Source organism: Mastigoproctus giganteus, chromosome 8 (genome assembly GCF_048544385.1).
Source record: "Mastigoproctus giganteus isolate SK-2022 chromosome 8, ASM4854438v1, whole genome shotgun sequence".
Lineage (NCBI taxonomy): Eukaryota > Metazoa > Arthropoda > Arachnida > Uropygi > Thelyphonidae > Mastigoproctus > Mastigoproctus giganteus.
Genome location: NC_143582.1, coordinates 12397964 through 12419256, shown reverse-complemented (window position 1 = coordinate 12419256; position 21293 = coordinate 12397964). Strand labels below are relative to the sequence as shown.

The 21293-nt window shown below is 34.5% G+C and overlaps 1 protein-coding gene across 1 annotated transcript in view; it reads right to left on the bottom strand.

The window, feature by feature from the left end:
- Positions 1-469: 469 nt before the first annotated feature.
- The window catches only part of LOC150081256 (putative U3 small nucleolar RNA-associated protein 11), a 91785-nt gene continuing 70961 nt past the window's right edge, over positions 470-21293 (bottom strand). The window contains exons 6-8 of the mRNA XM_090379544.1: positions 19784-19914; positions 11129-11239; positions 470-577 (exon numbers count right to left, since the gene is read on the bottom strand). Coding sequence (XP_090235670.1) covers positions 488-577; positions 11129-11239; positions 19784-19914 — 332 coding nt within the window. The 3' untranslated portion in view covers positions 470-487. The remainder of the gene's footprint in view (positions 578-11128; positions 11240-19783; positions 19915-21293) is intronic.

Below are 21293 nucleotides of genomic sequence, written 5' to 3'. Positions count from 1 at the left end.
ACAAAAAAAAAAAAAAAAAAGTGACAAAATATAATGCATCCAGAGAAACTAATTAAAATGACCCCAAAAAATATTACATAACAGAAAAGAAACTGTCAAAAACAATGCTACTGCACAAGTATTTGGTATATATTTCATTTTTTCAATATCTATTTGATAAAGTGGATTTGAAAGATATATATTTCTTGAAATGTAATTTTCTTAACTTTTATAATAAATGTTTTTAGTTCATTACAGTGTGTTTGTTTAACAGTTAAAAGCAGTAGACAAGTACTTACTTAAATTTCTAATCTCCCATACATTTCAAACTTTGTTTGGGCAACTGCAGATTTAATAAAACAAAAAAAAAAAAAAAAAACACACATCAAAAATGAAATTTATATGTCAAACAATGAACATGGTAAGAATTTAATTTTTATTACAACTGCTATTTACATTTGTAAAGTTTCCATTAAACAAATTTTATATATATAAAAGTACACAACTGCTATTGCTTTCTTTCTTTTCTCCACAAATAAACTGGTGCTGTAGTTTTTGTGCCTTCTTTAATTTTCTTTACAGGAGGATCTTTCTTGTTCTGAAATATACATACACAAAATATTAAAAGCTTAGTCTAAAAAATAGAGCAATGTGAAGTTCAAAATATAAAAATCTGAAATCAAGTAAAAATTTAAAATTGAAGAAAGATGTTTTAATTTTTCTTTTTTTGGTCATAAAAAGTTTCATCTCACAAATACAGTCAAAGACAGATGCAAATTGCTACAAATTTACTAAAAATCCCCATGTTTTATTTTTTTCCCCTAAACTGTTTTATTTTTGTTATCCAAGGCTACAAAGATAAAACAGTTGGAGGAGGAGTCTCAACCCAAACACAAATAGGAACGAAACAGAGTTTCATTCCAGTTATATATAGGTGAGACTTGAGTTAAGCAGTGTTAATTTTGCTCTGAAATCATTCAGCAGGCACAGAAGTGGCTACATTAAATGGGTAATTTTTCTTCCCTCTTCCTACTATAACTTTTAAAAGGCATATCAATACACAGATCGCTAGAACTGAAATAACAAATACTTTTTGTGGAAAACAAAAAAAAAATATATATATATATATATATATATGTAACTTAAATAAAATGTAGCTAGTAGCGTGGCAAACCAGCAGAGTGAAAGTGAAGTCCAAATTTAAAAGAAATTTAATGGCACCTGTTTCTGAATTACGTGAAATATCACTATATGTAAATGTATTCTGCCAACAATACAGGAAAAATAAGTAAAAATAAGACTAAAAATAGTAGAACATAAAATAATATTGAACTGAAGAGGATATGACCATTATGCCCCATCTTGTCAGAGGACCATGAGGCCATAAAAGCCAGGGGAACCACTGCAATTCGAATGCTAAACAAATCCATGCCACGACAGAATGATACCATGATCAAACTGCCAATGCAATAGATTTGTATAACGGTGGTCCTTACGCAATGTTAAAAAAAAAACACGAGACAGAAAAAACTTGTTACTCACGTGGATACTTTCATTTTATTTTACATTTATTTTTGTTGTCTATTCTTTGATTCATTTGGATATAATTTGAATTATATATATAATTTACCGTTAATTGCTGTAAAAAGCTTACAAATACTGAATTTCATTTAAGATAAATAGCAAATTCAAGATAAACTGAAAAACTCTATTCCCTCCATTTTATATCACCTAGCTGCATACTGTATTCTGAATACAGATTTCTGCAGATATGAGCAAATCAACAAACCATATAGTAACAAAATGAGCTACTGTAATAATATAATAGTTATTGCAAGGAAAATAGTCCACAGACCACAAATACTATTTTCAAAGCCCCAATTCCGTCCTTGAGGTTGTCTCAAGGTATGGCAGAAAAGATATACTTGCTACCTGGGAGTCTAAAACGCTGGCGGAACTGATATTCGGGTGACATTCAAGTCAAGTGGACCCAATTTCAATGAAGTCCGGACGGTCTGTGACAGCCAAATCCTCCGCTTACACCTCCACGATGGTGGGACTGATAGTAACTTTGGGTATAACCTCCATGCACAAGCACACGGTGGGTGACCACCCACACCACATGGAGGAATGTCGCCCCTCTGTGTTACCAGGCAATACTAGGTGGTAGATGACTCTCATCAAATGGTGCAATACCACCACTTTGCTTATTGGAGGCTTGAAGTGGTGGAACCCACGTTTAGTCTCCAGAGCTAAGTTCTGGTCAACCCTTCCCATCTCTTCCATCATGCAGTATGACTGATGACTTTTGAGGTTACGATGAACATCGTGGCGAGATCCAATCTTCCTTACATTTTGAGGGTACAGCTCTAAAACGGTGCTTGCAGGCTGGCCGCTAGTTAGTACGCAGGACCGAACCTATTGGTAACTGTTTAGGAGGTTTCTGGATCAGCTAGTCCACAATCTTGCTACCTCTACTTTACCAGATAGTGACTGGAGGGAGTCCAAGTAGTGTATATGCAGGGCACATTGTCGAGGCCAAGTTATGTCAAGGATCTGGTTATATTCTTACCATGTGTATGCCACATCCAAAAACTTCATTACTTCATACAGCATGTTGTCTCCACCACTTTTTCTTACTATTGAATACACCATGAATTGTCAAACTAATAGAGTAAGCCTATCTGCAAAAAGATTTAAACCTCCAAAACACTTCCTAGTTCATTTCACAAATATATGTGGTCTCAATTCTAATCTCGACGATGTCCATTTCCACTTACAGTCTGCCAAACCTCATCTACTTTTTGTGACAGAATCTCAGTTATCGGTTGATTCAACTACTGTTCATCTCAGTTGCCCAAACTATTCACTGTATGATTCCTTTCGCCTCAAATGTGGTACTTGTGCATATATCTGTTTCGATATTCCCTGTCAGAGACTTGGTAATTTGGAATCTCCTCTTTTCGATTTTCTCAGGATTAAAATCTCTCTACCTCATTATGTCAAATTCATCTGTTGTCTCTACCATTCTCCCAACTCCACTAATCACTTGGAGCTCTTTGACTTCCTCTCTTTGCAACTTGACTTTCTCCAGTCCAACTTTTCTAACAGTGAGGTAATTTTCCTTGGTGATTTTAATGTTCACAACTCCAGCTGGCTTCCATTTTCTAGTCACACTGACCCAGCTGGTCGAGATGCTGAGGCTTTTGCAATTACTAATGACCTTGCACAGATTGTTCATTTACCTACAAGAATACCGGACAATCTTAAACATACAGCCAACATGCTGATCTTCTTCTCACAAACAACCCTTCTAAGTACACGGTTCAAGTGAGTGGTGCTTTAGGCACCTCAGATCACAACTTGGTGATTGTCTCTTCTCCAATGGAAACTTTATCTCATGACTATTCCTAACCTTGTATCATTTGGCATTACAAGAATGCAACATGGGATGACCTGCGAGATTTCTTTTCTTCTTTTCCTTGGTCTGATTACTGTTTCAAAATTTCTGATGTCAACGTTTGCTCAGATCATGTCGAAAATTATTTTTGTAGGAATGGAATCCTTTATCCCACACTCCACTTTAAAGAATCTCATCCTTTATTTAAACTTTGGGTTTCCAATAAATGTGCTAAGGCTGTTCAAGAGAAGAACGTTGCATATCATAATCGGCTTGTTTCCAACTCTACAGTTTCATTTTCTGCCTACACCAAAGTTCGCAACAATTGTAAAGCAGTTATTAATCAGTCCAAACTAGATTTTGAACAGGCTAAGAGTAGAAAACTTGCTTCTTACCCTAATGATAGCCGAGCATTCTGGTCTCTTGCCAAAGCTATTGGCTGCACCTTTTGCCCATCTCTGCTACCAACTCTGTCAAAACCAGATGGTTCTGTTGTCACTTCAGTCAAGGATAACGCTAACCTGCTAGCATCCCATTTTTCTTCCAATTCATGTATTAATGACCTTGGTAAAGCACCTCCCACCATTCCCAACATGCTCCATTCAATGCCTCCTGTGGTCTTCCGTCAAAAGGATGTCAGAAGAATTTTGAAGAATCTTGATGCTAAGAAAGCTCCAGGTCCTGATGGTATTTTTCCACTTGTTCTCAAAACCTGTGCTCCTGAACTTACTCCTGTTCTTTGTTGCCTTTTTTCACTTTCTTATTCTAAAGGTGTTTTTCCTCCTGCTTGGAAATTTGCTTATATCCAACCAGTTCCTAAAAAGGGTGACAAATCCCTTTCATCCAATTATTGCCCCATTGCAATTACTTCAACTCATTCTAAAGTAATGGCGAAATTAATTAATCGCCAACTCTTAAACTACCTAGAAACCTTCCATCTGCTCAAAGATTGCCAGTATGGATTCTGTCAGTGTCAATCCACTGGTGATATTCTGGCTTATGTTACCCATTTATGGATTAATTCAATGGAAAAGTTTGGTGAAACACAGGCAGTTGCTCTTGACATCTCAAAGGCTTTCGATTGTGTTTGGCCTTCATAAAGGTCTTCTAAACAAGCTTCCATCTTATGGTTTGCCAACTGTTTTTTGTAATTGGTTATCCAGTTTTCTCTCTGATCACTCACTGAGGGTGATGGTAGATGGCTCTCTGTCTTATAACTTCTCCACTAATGCTGGTGTCCCCCAAAGGTCAGTTCTTTCCCCTACTCTTTTCCTCTTGTATATTAATGACCTTCTTCCATTGACCGGAAATCCTATCCATAGTTTTGCCGATGATAGCACATTGCATTCCACTTTCCATTTTGAGAAACCTTGCCTTGCTCAATCAGCTTCAACTTCTTGAATATCCGCTACCAATTCCTTAAATGCCGATCTCCATGTAATTCTCCACTAGCGCAAAGACAACTTAGTTATTTCAATCCTTCTAAAATTCGGTCTTGTCTTATATCTCGCAAAAAGGATTCTTCTGCTCCTATGCTCATCTTTGGTGACACTCCGATTTCTAGGCAAGTTGATATTGGGGATTACTCTGACTTCTAATCTCTCTTGGCACAAGCACATTACAAATATTGCTTCCTTTGCATCTAAAAAACTTGGTTTTCTCTTTCACTCTCGGGTGTTACTTTTCTTCCAAACAGCTGTTTACTCTGTACAAATCGCAAATCCACTCTACCATGGAATATTGTTCCCACATCTGGGATGGTGCCCCCAAAACCTCTCTCAGGCTTCTAGATTCCATTCAGAAGAGGGCAGTTACTCCTAGATATACTGTTTCTGCTGCATGCCTTTTCTACAGATACTTTCACTCGCACTGTTCTTCAATAATTCCAACTCTCTCTTTCAAAACAGTCTGAACATGTGCAGCCAACATCCATTTACTGTCCAACTTCAAACTCACAGAACCAACTTTTCATGTTCCCCGTTTATTCATTCAATGCCATTTTCTGGAACAACCTTCCTTCATATGGCTTTCCTGAAAATTACAGTCTACAGAAGTTCAAGTCTAATGTCAACAAATATCTTCTTTCGTCTTCTCAACCTCCAACCCAAGCATGGTACTAAGTACTATAGGTTCTAATACCTGTTGTGCTTGGGGGTTTCATAAAAAAAAAAAAAAAAATTCACAGACCTCAAGTTGGTAGTCACTGCTTTAGACAAGTGATGCCCAATCTTATGTTAAAGAATAACTAAGCTGCAGAATTTAAGGTTCACTTGTAGCATACACACTTGGTGTATTCTGTACAACAAAAACAGGAAATCTCATAAATTTATATATTCATATTTAAAATTGCATTATTGTGAATTTTAGTAGTGCTTCAGTATGATATTCACTTTTGATTTCCATTGTTATTTTTTAATCAGAAAAGCACAGCTGTGAGAGAAAAAAAAAAATATAAAAATATGGATGTTCAATGAAACTAAATCCGAAGTAGTACCCGCCTCCTCTTTTGGCTAACAACATTGTTCTAAACATTGTTTTACTTATGCATTACCCATGCATAAGTAAATTCCTTAGCTACGTCATTGTTTCTAACGATTTTTTTTTTGAACTTACTATGCAATATAATATCAGAATTAGAGTTTCTCACTTTAAGCTATTTCTTGCCCTTCCAAAAAACTAAAGCTGATCAAGCAAAAAAGGTCACCAAGCACCAGCTGTTATCGATTTTTGCATACCAGTTAGAGGGTTAATAAGAAAATATTTTTAAAAATTGATATTTAATTGTCAATAGCAATTAGAAGAAAAAGAACTTCTGTTATTTAAGCTTCTAGAAATGATCTCAACTCACCTGCATCTGTGTTGTTTGTATATCAAAATGCTGAGGGTGCATGCTTATAACTGAATGGTCTCAAAGTTGACTGTTGTGCTTTGTACAACAGTCAACAAAGTTCAGTATTTTTTTTAAAATTTGATTAGGACAATTTTCAAAATTCTTTCCAGCTGGGTAAACCTTTTAACTGGCCTGTGACCCTTTTTTTTTTTTTTTTTTTTTCTTTCTTTCTTAACAAATTCCCTTTATTAAGTAAAAGCTTAAACTATAAAAGTGAAAAAAAAAAAAAAAAACATATTACATACAAGCCACCTCTACTTTAGACCCATGTTAGCCACTGCCAAGGCTAGCAGCAGAAACAGGTCATAATATATGGCATGTTTCTAAACTTTCCTAGTTCATTCCTAAATTCTATATTTGCTTATTGTAAGATTCATTGCACCTCCGTAGCCAGGTGGGCAGGAGCAGCAGTGTGTAGCACATGCTTCTTGATTAGACCGGGGTTCGAGCCCGTGACCACCAAATACAGAGGATGCGAAAAGGTCAGGGAATGACCACCGCATATGGCCTTAGTTGCTAATGCTCCTAAAAACCAAATAACAAACAAACAAACAAACAAACAATTGTTAGATTCTTAGAATACAGGCACTCCCTGACTTCCGTAAATTCAACTTTATGTAAGTTTTTGCTGGCCAGTGCAAACTTAAAATCGTGGAAGCGTATTTTGCATCCCACAGGAATAAATGGAGGTATTGTGAAAACATCGCAATGTGAACCCAATAACACATTGTTTTTTTGGTAATTCGTTCCAAAACCAAGGAAGTTGAAATTTTCTCTATATAACTAAGCTATTTATCTCTCTAAAAGGTCATTTTTATAATGGAGCACTGGCCTTTCATTATTATCATATGTTCCCTTATAAGAATCGATTTTGAATGGCTTTGTAGATATTTTTCTAAAGAAAATTTCTGGAGATCATGACCATAAAACAATAAAAACAATTTACACTTTCTGGTTTATTGGGCTTTTCTGTTAGTGCATCTTTATAAATGGGTAGTTAACTCGATCTTATTGCATTTGCGATAATCCTGATAACTGGAATTGTGTGGGTTTTTATGTTATTATGGTAAAATATGTTCCCCTTCAACTGAAATCTTCAATCATATAAGAAACATAAATAAATTTTCAGAATCTCTTCATCCTATTTACTTATTACAATGGTGAAGGGAAAGCGACCAACGGAAAGTGAAGTGATGGCAATGATAGGAAACAAAACAAAACTGATTTAGAAATGAAGATGAAAATGATTAAGAAGTAAGAAGCAGGACAAAGTTTGTCATCTATTGCATGGGAATTAGTTCTTGCTGCTTCAACAGTGAACACTATTTTAAGGGAGAGTGCATGTATAAAAGAACATGTTAAAGGATCAAGGCATTTAAGATCAACAGTGATCACTAAACAGTGTTCAGATGCTATATCAAAGATGGAAAAGCTATTAATAATATGGATAGAAAATTTGATTCAGAAGCCAGTGCCCCTGAGTCTAATGGCCATTCAAGCAAAAGCAAGAAGTATTTATGAAGATATTAAGGATAAGTACGGCGAACCCCAAGTCAAGTTCATGGCAAGCAATGGGTGGTTTAATAGGTTCAAGCATCGTACTGGTTTCCACAATGTTAAAGTGTGCAGTGAAGTTGCCAGTGCTGATTCTACAGCAGCAGAGAAATTTTGTGTTGTGTTCAACAAAATCCCTTCTAAATCTCCACAGCCCTCCACCTCTGCAGCGCTGTACTTATCAGCTGGAGACGTTGATTCTGGTAGCGACGCTTTAAAGGTAAAATTTGCTGATGTTAGGTCTGTCCCCTTTCCTTTTTTTAATTTTATAATTTTGAAATTTTTGTAATTGCACACTTTTGTAATTTTTCCTATGCATGAGATAAAAAAAATTGAATAAATAATTCTATTTACACGTTCGTCGAACATTTTATTTTTTACTTCAGTCAAATTCAGCAAGCATAGTTGTGAGTGCTGCATAAGCATCATTTAGGGAAATGCCAACTTACGTAAAACTCGACTTATGCAGAGTTCTGTGGAACGCAACCCTTACGTGAGTCGGGGAGTGGTTGTAGTTAACAATAAACAAAATATTTTATTTTCATGCAGAAGTAATTATTTCAGTTGGTATATTTGTTAGGAGATAAAAAGGTAAAGAATAATACAGTGGTATAACAAATGGGGGGGGGGGGAGGCAATACGGTTATTTGCCATGGGGCACACTATTCATTTAATTATTTATTTAGGGGAACAAATATATTGCATTGTACCCCAGGTGACATATAACCTCTGGAATAATAACATACAAAGTAATAAAAATTAAAATTCAAGAAACAATTAGAAAATTAAATATTTAAATGCCAAAAGTTTAAAGCTCTAGGCAATGAATGAATGAGAATAAGGTGTGACACTCTTGGATTAACATAATACTGTGTATTATTATACTGCTTAGATATTAGTACTGATCAGAAGAATTGGATGAAGGAACGGGAAAGAGCATGAAAAATATTTAGTATTAATAAAATGATGCTAGAAAGCAAACAGCATTAGCCCCACACCCACACAACCCACTTCCTTGCTGAAAGCAAATTTCCACACTTTCATCCCACAACTATCCTTTTTCAGATGGCATACACAAGAGAACAATTTAAAGGGTTTTCATGTGTGTCATTCAAAAAAGAGGAGTTTGCCATCAGTATTTAGTGTATTCCATCTTATACTCAGCCTTAAACACTCCTATTGATCTTGCTCAAAGATGCAATGTTATTTTTAATTAATCAGTTCAAACTTTGTGATTTTGAGGATTTTGTTCTTTAGATGTGACGTAAAAAGTTATTGACACTTTCAAAAACTCGCTGGTTAAGTTTACCAAGCAACTGATTGAGTAGTAAAATTTTTGACATATTGAAGGCACTTTTTTCTTGTAGAAGAAAAGGTGCTCAAATTTACTGTAAACTTTTTTGAATTATAATTAAATGAAACATACCATGTTATACACAGTGTTTGGATTATTCAATAAGTAATTAATATAATAGAGGTGATGAGTTAATGCATCAGACAACTGAAATGCTTAAAATTACACACTGAAGAAATTATATAATTTAAAGATAAAATATCTAATTTGTATAAAGTGACTTGCGAATACTTATAAAAATGGACTGAGCCATTCAATAAATTCAAATTTACGGAATAAATTCTTTTAAAATGTACATTAATTTGGAAGGAAGTTCAAAACATGTGTAAATGTATTATTGATATCAAATTTCAAATTGATAAAACTTATTTAGTCAGTAAAAATTTCATTTTTACTGACTACTAACATTTATACATGTTTTGAACTTCCTTCCAAATTTAGTCAGTAAAAATTTCATTTTAGAGGAGATGAAAGAGGGTAATGATGACTAGCATAAGAGATATTGTTACAGTTGGTGGTCACTGTTTTTCCGAAGTTTGTATTTCGAGACAGACTTCAGAAATTTAAAAATTATCTGGTTTTCGTTTGCCATTCTGGCAAATAATAGAAATATTGAAAGTTCATATTCAAAAATTCATGAATCATTATTCAAAATTACTATAAATGTTCATACTTTAGCTCTACTATTGAGTTCTCAAATTATATTTAAGTTATCTATAATTCATTTAAAAGATTTCATAATTTGTAATTACTAGTCCTAAGGCACCAATGAGGGATGTAAGAACACCTAGAGAACCAAATAAAACAAAGCATTTTTTTGCTAAGGGAATCATAAGCTGCTCTAGCACACCCCCTAAACAGGGGGTGTAGAGGCTTTTGCTGTGCCTTCCCTACACTATAATAAAATAACTAAATAAAAATAAATATTTTTCTTATTATTTTATTGATTAATTTATTTTTGGCTGGTACAGCAAAGCCTGTGGCTTCCTTGCACTATACAACACTAATAATAAAAATAAAAAACAATAATAAAAAAATACAAAGAAAATAAACAACCTATGTGTTTCCCACCTCTCACAGGTTTCCCTGAGTGTTTTCCTTCCTCACAACTATCTAGTTGACCTTTGAATAGCTGTCATCCTAAACTTCCCATAAAGGAAACTTATTCCAGAAATTAACTAGGTGATTAAAAGAAAACTTCCTACAATCTAGTCTAAATCTCTTTCCCTGTAATTTGAATTTGTGACTCCCCATTCAGAAATAATTTATAACAATGAAAATTTCACCTTCATTAATTTTACTATTCCCTCTCTGAACTTTATAGAATTAAATCAAGTGCCACCCCCCCCAAGGTGCCCAGCTGCCAAGCTCTGTAGCTCACATAATTTGAGGTCTTTCCTGTCTTTGGACATTTCTTAAGAAGCTTGATGTTTTAAGTGCAGTCTTACAACTGTCTTTATGGCAATTGTTAAACCTTTTAGAATGCCACCTTGTCCTGTAAATGTTCATTGGCCAGTGGATGTAAAAACCAGTAATGCCACATAAATTAATGTGGTGTAAAAACTGGATGTCTGGATGTAAAAACTGGATGTCTGGATGTAAAAACCAGTAATGCCACATAAATTAAAGGTGTAAAGCCTTTAGCTCTTGATTTATTTTACTGCAATACTGTTTAATTATTCCTCAAATATATTAATGTAATTATTTCATATGCCAAACCATATTTTCTCTTTTATAAATATTTATGTCATTTTCAGAGCACATATTACCCAACATCATGAAGGTCTCAGTGTCCCCCCCCCCCCAGATTTTAGGCTTTATATTTCAACTTGTCCCAGTTGTGACTGTCAACATCTGGTCATCCTAGGTTATGTGGATTACTTAAAAAAAAAAAAAAAAAAGCATTAAGTACTTCAATTAAGATACTAGACAGCATATCAACATTATTTACCAGTAACTTTTTCTTTACATCCAACTTCTGGGTCACTATTTTTAACTCCTTTTCCCGCTCTATTCTTTTCTCAAGTTCCTGATACTTCTTTCTCCTTTCTCTGGCTACATTCTAGAAATAACAAGAAACAAACATTTTCATTAAATTTTTATTTTGGCTTAAATTGAAGCAGAACTAAAAATACAATCTATGCTATCTGCTATAGTATATTATAGCTATTACTAGTAACAGAACAGTATTAAAAATTACAGTTTTAGCCACATTTAGCAACAAACTCTACCTCATACATATAGGGACAGCCTTAAGTTGAAAGACTCCAGCAAAAACCAAAAACCACAATAAACAGAATAGTTTAATACAGGATTTCTAATCTATATTTTGCATGCCAATTATTTTCTAATATCAACTTCACTTCAGCAAAATCACATATGGGCTAAAATATGCTCAAATTATAATGGAGAGTACTGGGAAGTGGTAGCAATATGATATTTTTCCCTCATACATATGAAGCTAAACAGTAATCTCATATCTCTAAGAGTTTGTACCATAAAATACTTTGCACTTGCTAAAACAAATCTCTTAAAATATAGCACTATTGTAGAAGTCCTAGCTTTTATACATGAACAACAAATTTTCTTATTCTGTTGGTGGAATGATATCAATAATACCTTTAAATTACTTTTTTTTATATAAAGAAAACAGATTAATGTATGTTTGTATTTTTTAAACACAATCTAATTTTTACTGACAAAATCTTATAATACACTTAGTTATCAACAAAATAATTATCTTCGAGGCAAAGAAAAAGATATCATTGTGAAGGCTAATCTTGTTTACACACATGAGGGGGGGGAGAAAGTACCTCCTTCCACTGAATAACCCAGGTTGTTAATGAACTGCATATACACTTCCTTCATTAATCTCAAACTACAGTGACAACTCTCTACTTGTGGCATGCCCCATCAAATGATGTCATTAAAATGGTGCATGTTGTGTCATCTGTGAGAATATAGCAGGTTTGCCAACTATTATTCATTTGGAGAATGTTTTGAGTTCAAATTTCATCAGACTGGAGGACTTTTTAAAGATTTCTTTAATTGTTGTAAAAAAAGGTTATGAAAACTTTTTTAAATAGCAGAGAAGGAAACAGTTGAGACTATTCATAAAATAAAGTCACCATCAAAAGAATTTTTAGTAAACTTTTTACATTTGCATTTTAATTATCATTTTTATTTTTAGCATTATCATTATTTCTTTATCTGTATTATAAATTAAAATATAGTTTTTGGTAAATTTACCAATATTGCAGAAAATGGCAGAAGGCATAATGGGAGGAGTGTAGTTTGGTTACTTTTTCAAAACTACACTTTTCATCTGTTCACACAATTAAGAAGGTTGTATTATATTTTTCTGATACATACTCACAGGATCAGTTTTCATTTGCAATTAGTAGTAATATTATTGCTAAATTAAATTACACATTTGAGCACCTCAGTTTCAAAGTTTATGTATTTTTTATCATTAGCATTGTTTATCATTATTACAATGCAAACACTGGAATATGGCTAAATATAAATTCGTACTGAATAAGTTGATTGTTAATTTTAAATATAAAAAAATTGCGTGCGCGCGTGTGTGTAGTTGGATAGGTACACAGAATGTAAGATTATATGAATAGGAAGTTACATCTTGGAGAAAATATCCTAGTGAGTCTATAGAGTACACATACACACAAAAAAGGAATTTACTATAAGCATACTGTTGTATACCACCCAATTTTAATGACTTTTTCAAGGTCAACCACTAAAATTGAGACAAAAGACATCAATATGTGGGTCCTCTGTTTCTGTAGCAAGCTACAATCAAGTAACATTAATAAATAATATAGATTAATATTTTGTATTTTGATTATAAAGGTTAAGCTAAATGGAAGCTGAATAAGGTTATCATTATTGCAAGCATCAGCTTACTGTTGATCCAACAGAGAACCAGATTAAAAGAACACTAAAAGGAAAAATAAAATAAGATGAAATCAAAAATAAAATAAAACAAAACAAAGCTTGCAAAAAAAAAAAAAAAAAAAAAAACATTTATTTCCAGGGAGAAACCTAAATTTTTGCTAAATTTTGAAAGGAGACAAAGAAAATATTTTTAAATTTCCATTTCCACTTTGCAAGTTATCTTCCTAATTGAGGAGAGCTTACATCTCAGTGGTTGACCTTTGAAAAAGTCATTAAAAATTAAACAGTATACAAGATGCTATATATAATATGCTTTGTATATACTTAACTCTTTTTTTGTATATGCATTAAGATATAACTTTTTATTCATCTATGTATAAGTCAATCTATGTACTTACCCAACTACATATCCATTATGATTGTGGTGTTTAACTGCTTGACTAACAGCCTTATTCCATAAGTCACTATAATCAAGTTTTAAGCATATTTTATCTAATCATATTTAATTATTTATGAACCAACCTTATTAAACTATCAAAATACTTAAATAATCTATATATATACAGTTACTATTTTATATAATTCAAATGCAAAACGAACAGCATTAAACTTACAGTAGCTATATCTGAACTGTCCAATGATATTGTAAACAAATTTTTAATACCTCTGCATAAACACTGCACATATCATTTCCAAAACTACAAGTAAAACCGTGTATGAGGAATGCAGACAAGAGCAAACAAATTTTAAACTAATTTTGGGCTGACAATTAATACACAATACATATTTCACTGGTGTGCCTCTTAGGCTCCTGTTACCTCTTCTAATTAAGCACTGTGTAGCCAAGAAAAGATAACAAACTGAATGGCTGAGGAAGGCTGTGAGGGATGAATTTACACAAATTGGCAAGGCTATGCAAAAGATCCTACAGGACATGGTGCAAGATCATTCTGCATCAAGAAAACAATCTGGTGGACAGGTATTGTAACTGATGGCACCTCATCTTTCTTGGTAGCTCTTCTCCATTGACTGTACAAAGGGTACTAGGAAAGTTTTGCAATATGACGCAACAATGAATCACAGGAAGCTGCTTGTTGCTGCATGTTGAGACATGTTCATACGTGCATAGTAGCCGCCGCGCCAAGTTGATGGGCTCAGTTATTCATTAGTAGTGAGAGTGTAAAGTGCTTGCGATGGCATCGTGGTCACGAAATGAGATAAGGACAGTTTTGCGGTATAATTTCGTGCGTGGTTTAGCCATAGACCAGTGCTTAGACGAAATGACTCTTGCACTAGATGATGATTGGCCACATCGTACAACGATATTCAGGTGGTATAGAGAATTCCAAAGGGGAAATTTCACTCTGGAGGATTCTGAGAGGCCGGGAAGGCCACGAACGTCAGTTACGGAGGAAAACGTTACTGCTGTGAGGAAAATTCTTGACGAAAACAGGCGAGTGACCTACCAATAGATAGAGGATACTTTGGGCCTAAATGCACCAGCAATTCGTTCGATTCTGCAAGATCATTTGCACGTGAAGAAACTTTGTTCTCTCTTGGTGCCGCATCAACTGACTGAAGAGCAGATGACACGACGTGTGACTTGGTGCCGGGAGATGTTAAAAAAGTTTGATAAGGGACAATCTCGGTATGTGAACAACATCGTGACAGGTGACGAGACTTGGCTGTACTATTCCGATCTGCCGACCAAGGCTCAAAACAAAGTTTGGGTCTTTGATGATGATGACACACCCGTAATTGTCAGAAAATCCCGATCTGTAAAGAAGAAAATGATAGCTGTATTTTTCAAATCGAGTGGAATTGTGGAACGTGTCGTTTTGGACACGCAGAAGACAGTCACAGCTAAGTGGTATACTGAACAATGCCTGCCTAAAGTCATTGGATCTACGAAGAACCTGTGGCCAAAGTCAAGAATGGACACCTGGTACCTCCATCACGATAATGCTGCAACTCACCGCGCCAAAGCCTGCACCGAATATTTGACCATGACAGGACTGAAACTTCTCGAGCACCCTCCCTACAGTCCAGACCTTGCTCCCTGCGACTTTGCACTGTTCCCGCATGTGAAAATGAAGCTAAAAGGGAGGCAGTTTTCCAGTGATGAGGACCTTCTACGGGCTTGGGACAACGAGTGTGCTTTACTCCCTAGTGAAACTTAGCAGAACTGGTTTAAAGATTGGTTTCGGAGGATGGAGAGGTGTATTGAATGTAGAGGAAATTACTTTGAAAAAATTAAATAAACAAAGCTGTATTGCAAAACTTTCCTAGTACCCTTTGTATACCCTGGTAGAATCTCTACCCATGCTCTTCACAAACATCATCCATATTTGGTGTGAAGAAATTCAGGCAAGAGTGCAAGTGACAGAGTCTGACTGACATTCTACATTCCTTTTTTCTGTAATTTTCAATCAACTTCTGTAGCACTCATCTAATGCTCTGCTGTCCCAGAGGCTGAGAAAACAAGGGAATTTTGAAACCACCTTGCAAACCCAGCACCTTGAAGTCCCTACAGACATCCCATTTATACTGGTCATACTTGATCTTCTCTAATATGTGCTTCACGTTTCTGTAGTCTTCTTTAATATGAAGGAATGTGCAATGGGAATTTATGGGTGCATAATTCTCCCAATGTAAAGCAACAGCTGTCTACTTTTATTTTAAATGTCTATGAAAAGAAGCTACTATCACACCTTCATAAAGGCAAATCAAATCAAAACAATAGCACAGGGATTCTGCAACAGTGTAAACATATGCATAGATGACATATTCTTTTTTTATGTATGTGAAAGTATTACAGCTAGGATCCAATAAATTCCACCCTTTTAAATGAAATATCAGGATATGTGCACTGAATTTGGTTACATCTAAGTCCATCACTAAATCATCCAATTCTTACTGATTAGGGTGTGTTGTGCTTTACCAAACACGCTTCTAAGGTGTAATCCCAATTATCTCCATCCAATTCTGAACACTCTTTTCTGGAAGGTGGATTGGGAATTGGTAGACCTTCATTGGACCAATAGATGGTGATATTTTGGTATACATTGCAGCTTTCTGACCTGCAGACTTTTTAAACTTTGATATACCTACTGTACAAAAGTAGCAATCTTTATGATGGTTTGCAGGCTCTCTCCATATTCAAGGTACAGCAAAAGGAATGTGCTTAATATTACCATGAAGCCATCCTTTTAACAAATTGAACTTAGGAAACATTTAAGCCACAAAATTAAAACAGCAAATTAATTAATGTTTAAAAGGGTTATGGGTTAGGAAAGGTGATATTCTGTTCCTGTGAACCTAAACTTATATCAAAACAAAAATAAATAAAAATAAGATTAAGAATAGAAAACAGAAAGGTCAAAGCACACACCCACAGGAGCGAACCCATATCTCCTTGCCTAAAGAGACACATGCCTGCACCCCCAAAACCCAAAGAACAAGTGCCACTTAACACGTTGACTGCCAAGGCTTATTTGGGTAAACTGGTCTCCGATGCCAATTTGAGTTAGGCATGTTAAATTATTCAAAACCAAAATTACAATATATATTCATCACCAAAACTCATAAAAAAAGCTTATTGTCATAAAAAAAAAAAAAAAAAACATTGTGAATTATCTTGTAGTTGGCATATGTATTAGAAAATTCTTCGCGGCAGCCAACTACGAGTTAACTTGATTAAATCAGACGTGTTGTAACTTGCAGAATTCTCTGTATATGAATCTGTGCTGTGTGTAAATCTGCTGCAGTGACACAGACTTTGGTGTGTACGTTGCATTTAGTACTTTGTTACGCACTAAAAAGAACCTAAAACATGGATAAGAGACCACTGACCGAAGAAGACCTTGAGCTCTATGCTAATATAAGTGACTCGGAATTTGAAAAGCTTTTTGACGACTCGTACGGTCCTGGTTCATAGATCGATCAGATCAAATGCTCTTGTATTATTCGGCACAAAGAAAACCATCAGATGTCCGAAAAAAAAAAAAAAACTGCATCATATATTATAGAAATATATGTGCATAACGCATACACCCTTTTCCGTCAAGTTATGGGTTTCTCTGAATTTCGGATATTTTATGGTGGAACCAGTAACTTGACGGAAAAGTTATCTTGAATCTTTGATTGGAGAAAAAATTCTAAACGTTCCAAAGAAGATTAGGTCTGAATGTAAAATTCATTATTTAGAATTTCAGTTGGCTATACCACCAACTGAAAAAAAAAAACCACGCCCGACTAAGCTGTGTCAAGTATGATGGAGAAATAAAAAATGTCACAGAACGCACTATTATTGTCCAGTGCGCTAGAGAAGCTAGCTCTTTGTGTGAAGAAAATATTTCTTTTTGTGAATAAGTTATGATTTCTGACACCGTGGTTGATTTTTCATTCTTATTCCAGAAGCCAACTATCCATCAGTTGCACATATTTGCTACAAATATACCCTACAAATATACTGCACCTGAAAGGCAAGTCATACCAGTCCGAGTTAACTCATAGTCGGCATTTAACGTGTTAAATAATAACAAAAAAATACCACAAGCAGAAACAGAGTCCATAAGAACTCTTTCTTCAAGGGACATTCGCATTTGCAACTCCGAAAAGGAGTTTTATTTCAATCATTGATCACTACACAGTCAAATAACAGTGAATGTTCTGATATTCTCCAGAAAACAAACTACAAAAAATTTATTATAAGAATACTACAGAGTGGTCTTATATATATCATAGTACTGGTATCCATTTATATAATACACATGCCTCAAAAACATAAAACATTCATAAAACCTTTGCCACCAAAATACTGATACTGGAGAAAAACCAATGAAACCATTGGATTAAGCACACAAAATAGTTAAAAATAAATGCAAAGCTTTTTTTTATTATTATTATTATATAATTATTTTTGATGCATTAATGTACATTATCTAAAATGGTGATTCTCAATCTATGGATCCTAACCCAAAATGGGTCACCAAACACATCTGCTAACAGCTGTGAAAATATATTTTTTTATACACAGATTTATAAAAAAATATTAATTAGTTAAGAAAAGGAGGATTACTTCTATGATGTCTTGTAGAACACTTTGGTGCTGATACTCTCCATTGTTGGAACAACTACACAAATAGTTTACATATATTCCACACCCTTGTAAACAAAATCAATGATCCAATTGCACCACGGAATCGGAGGTCCGAAAACTCCAAAATAAATAACAAAATTCCTTAGTTTCTTAATGTTTCAGAGGATTAGTAATGTTTTTATGTTTTAATATTTGTTTTCAAAGTGTTAAAAAAATATTGATTCATTATTTATTTGGTTTCAAAAAATTTCACTTTTTTAAAATACAGATGGATTGCATTCTCTCACTCAAGGATTAGGGTTGATGATTCAATGTATTTTGGGGTTCACAGGCTTCCAATTCCGTGGTGCATTGGATCACTGATTTTGTCTATGAGGGTGTGGAATACATGTAAACGATTTGTGTAGTTGTTTCAACAACAGAGAGTATCAGCACCGAAGTGTTCTACAAGACATCATAGAGGTGTTCTACATCGAAGTGCTCTACAAGACATCATAGAGTAATCTTCCTTTTCTTAACTAATTGATATGTAATGTAGAACGTATTGAGCCTCTGCAGCTCTGTTATCTATTAATTAAAAAAATATTATTTATAACCACATCACAATAATTAATACACACTGCTCAAAACCTGCCTTTCTTAAACTGAAAACTTTTTTGTTAACCAAGTTATAATCTGTGGGTGTTACACAATTGTAATGTATACACACATTTTTTATTAGCAGAGCAGTGATTTGCTTTTACTTTGTGCAACCTAACTTATGCACATGTTTTTGTTAATTAGCACAGCATTGTGGTATACATTTTATTTTGCCCTTTATTTGAAAAATGACTCCAGCAAAAAGGACAAATGCATCAAGTATGGGTATACTTTGAATGCATGTACATTCTTTCAAATGAATTGCTGAAACCAAACATATTGTAATGACATTTAAACACTAACCACAATCAATTTAAGATGTGACACTCAGTTTGTCCCTTTGATATAGTCATTTTCAAAAATTTTTCCCAGTGTTGGGGTTCCCTTCCCTAAATCTGAAATTACTTGGGCTGCAAAGACTTGCCAAAATGGGTAGTATTCTCAAAAGGTTTGGAACTGCTGGTCTTAAGGTTAAGGGGGGGGTATGAACTGATAAAATTTTTAGATAAGACAGCAAGGTTGTTTTCAGATCCTTAGCAAAACGTGGCCTTGCCAGTTTCACTAACATTCACACTATAATCTGACTCCCTACAATCAGAACTAGAAGAGTAGAGGCAGCAGAAGCAGCAGGACTAGATATCAGCTGATCCAGATACCATTTAGAGCATTACCAACAGGTGATGTCCAATGGACTACATAGAAGTTTGGCCTGCAAAAACCGTTTGCCAAGCATTTTGAAGAGATAGAGAAAACAACAAATGTGAAATAATTTCTTTTAATAGTTAACTTGTGCTGTTCATTTTTTTACTCCTACCAGTACTGAAGATAAGGAGTATAATCATTAGAATACAATATATGGGTTTTGAAAATAATTTATAATTTTGAGGTATAAAGCCTAAGAATAAGTAAAATAAAACATTTCTGTATAAACATAATTCAGTCAGCCAAACATACCTTTAAACATTCTTCATCCCATGCTCCTGTTATTGTAGCTTTCTGCAATGTATCCATACGCGGCCTATTATAAGCTCTATCTAACAGAGAAGGATGTGTCTCCAAATGTTTTGCAACATCAAACTTCTTTGCTTTTGATAAAGAAAAAAAGTCATAAACTGAGTTAAGAATGCTATTTGAGTATTTAAAAAAAATCATAAAAAAAAGCTAATGTATAAGAATATCAATGTATAAGCTAATGTATTCGTGAAGTTTTATAATTACTTGAAAAATTAAACCTTTTAAAATTGTTAAAGATGACAGCCAAGAACAGTGGCTTTGGTACTAGCACATGATAAAAGAAACTAGGCTTCTATCTGAATCATGAAATGTAGGGCAAACATGAATGCATGAAAGCCACAGGGTAATGGGATAATAAGATTATATTTTAATGATAAGTTAACTGTTTTTTCCATAGTTTTTCCCATACATTTGATAAGGGCAACTGGCAGATAGTGGCATAGATTCTTCTGGTCTCTGCCTGGTTTTAATAAGACTGTGACATGTACATAGTGCCAATTACCTCAGAAGGCATTTTCTGGGAAAATCTGGTCATATAAGAGGAGAAGCACATGATGGATGGGATGTGTGCTTCTTCACTGATCTGTTTTGACATAACATAGTGCATCATCAAGTCCAGTGGTGCTATGTTTTGAACATCCGAAAGCAAGATGTAGTTCAGTCATGGCAAATAAACAGTTGTCAGACTGATGGTGAGTAGTCAAATTTAGGGTCTGTTTTTCAGAGAGGACTTTAAATTCTGAAGGCTGACAGGTATGAATTTATGGCAGAGGTTTGAGAAAAGCTCCTCCTAAAGTATCAGATATATCTTTAGATAGCAAATGTCTATATCTTAGCAATAAATAAACTCATACACCAACCATAAGAATAAGTATTTTACTGTAACTGAAAATTTACAAATTAAAATAAAATAAATAAAATTATTACACTATGTATTTACAAAAACTAATATTATAATAAATTAAATTATGTACATTGTGAAAACATTAAAACTGTAATAAAATCCTTGCAATAAAATATACTGAAAGAAACCAGATTAAAAGCGATAAAAACCTGGAGCTTTCGGAAGCATCGGCTTCCTTCCTCAGCAGTAACAAAACTTCCTGCAACACTTCCTTATATAACAGGCTCACGGTACTTATACACGTGGTTCAGTCGGCGCAAGGTCTGAACTGGAAGCGGAAACAGCTCAGGAGCGTGTCAAGCAAAACCATTCATCCGTACTTAGGACAACGGTTTCAACAAACATACAGCGTGTTTTATATCTGAATCTTAACTTTAGTCAAAGAAAAGCCTTGAATGAACTGAGAAGAGATTTTGCCTGGTTATAAAACACGCTGTGTACAGCTTCCCGGGCGGAGGTTGCACACAGTTGTGTCCCAAGTAAAAGACCCAATAGTAAAGGACCTGAGTAGTGGAGCGGTGTATACAGGATAAAATGCCCGGATTG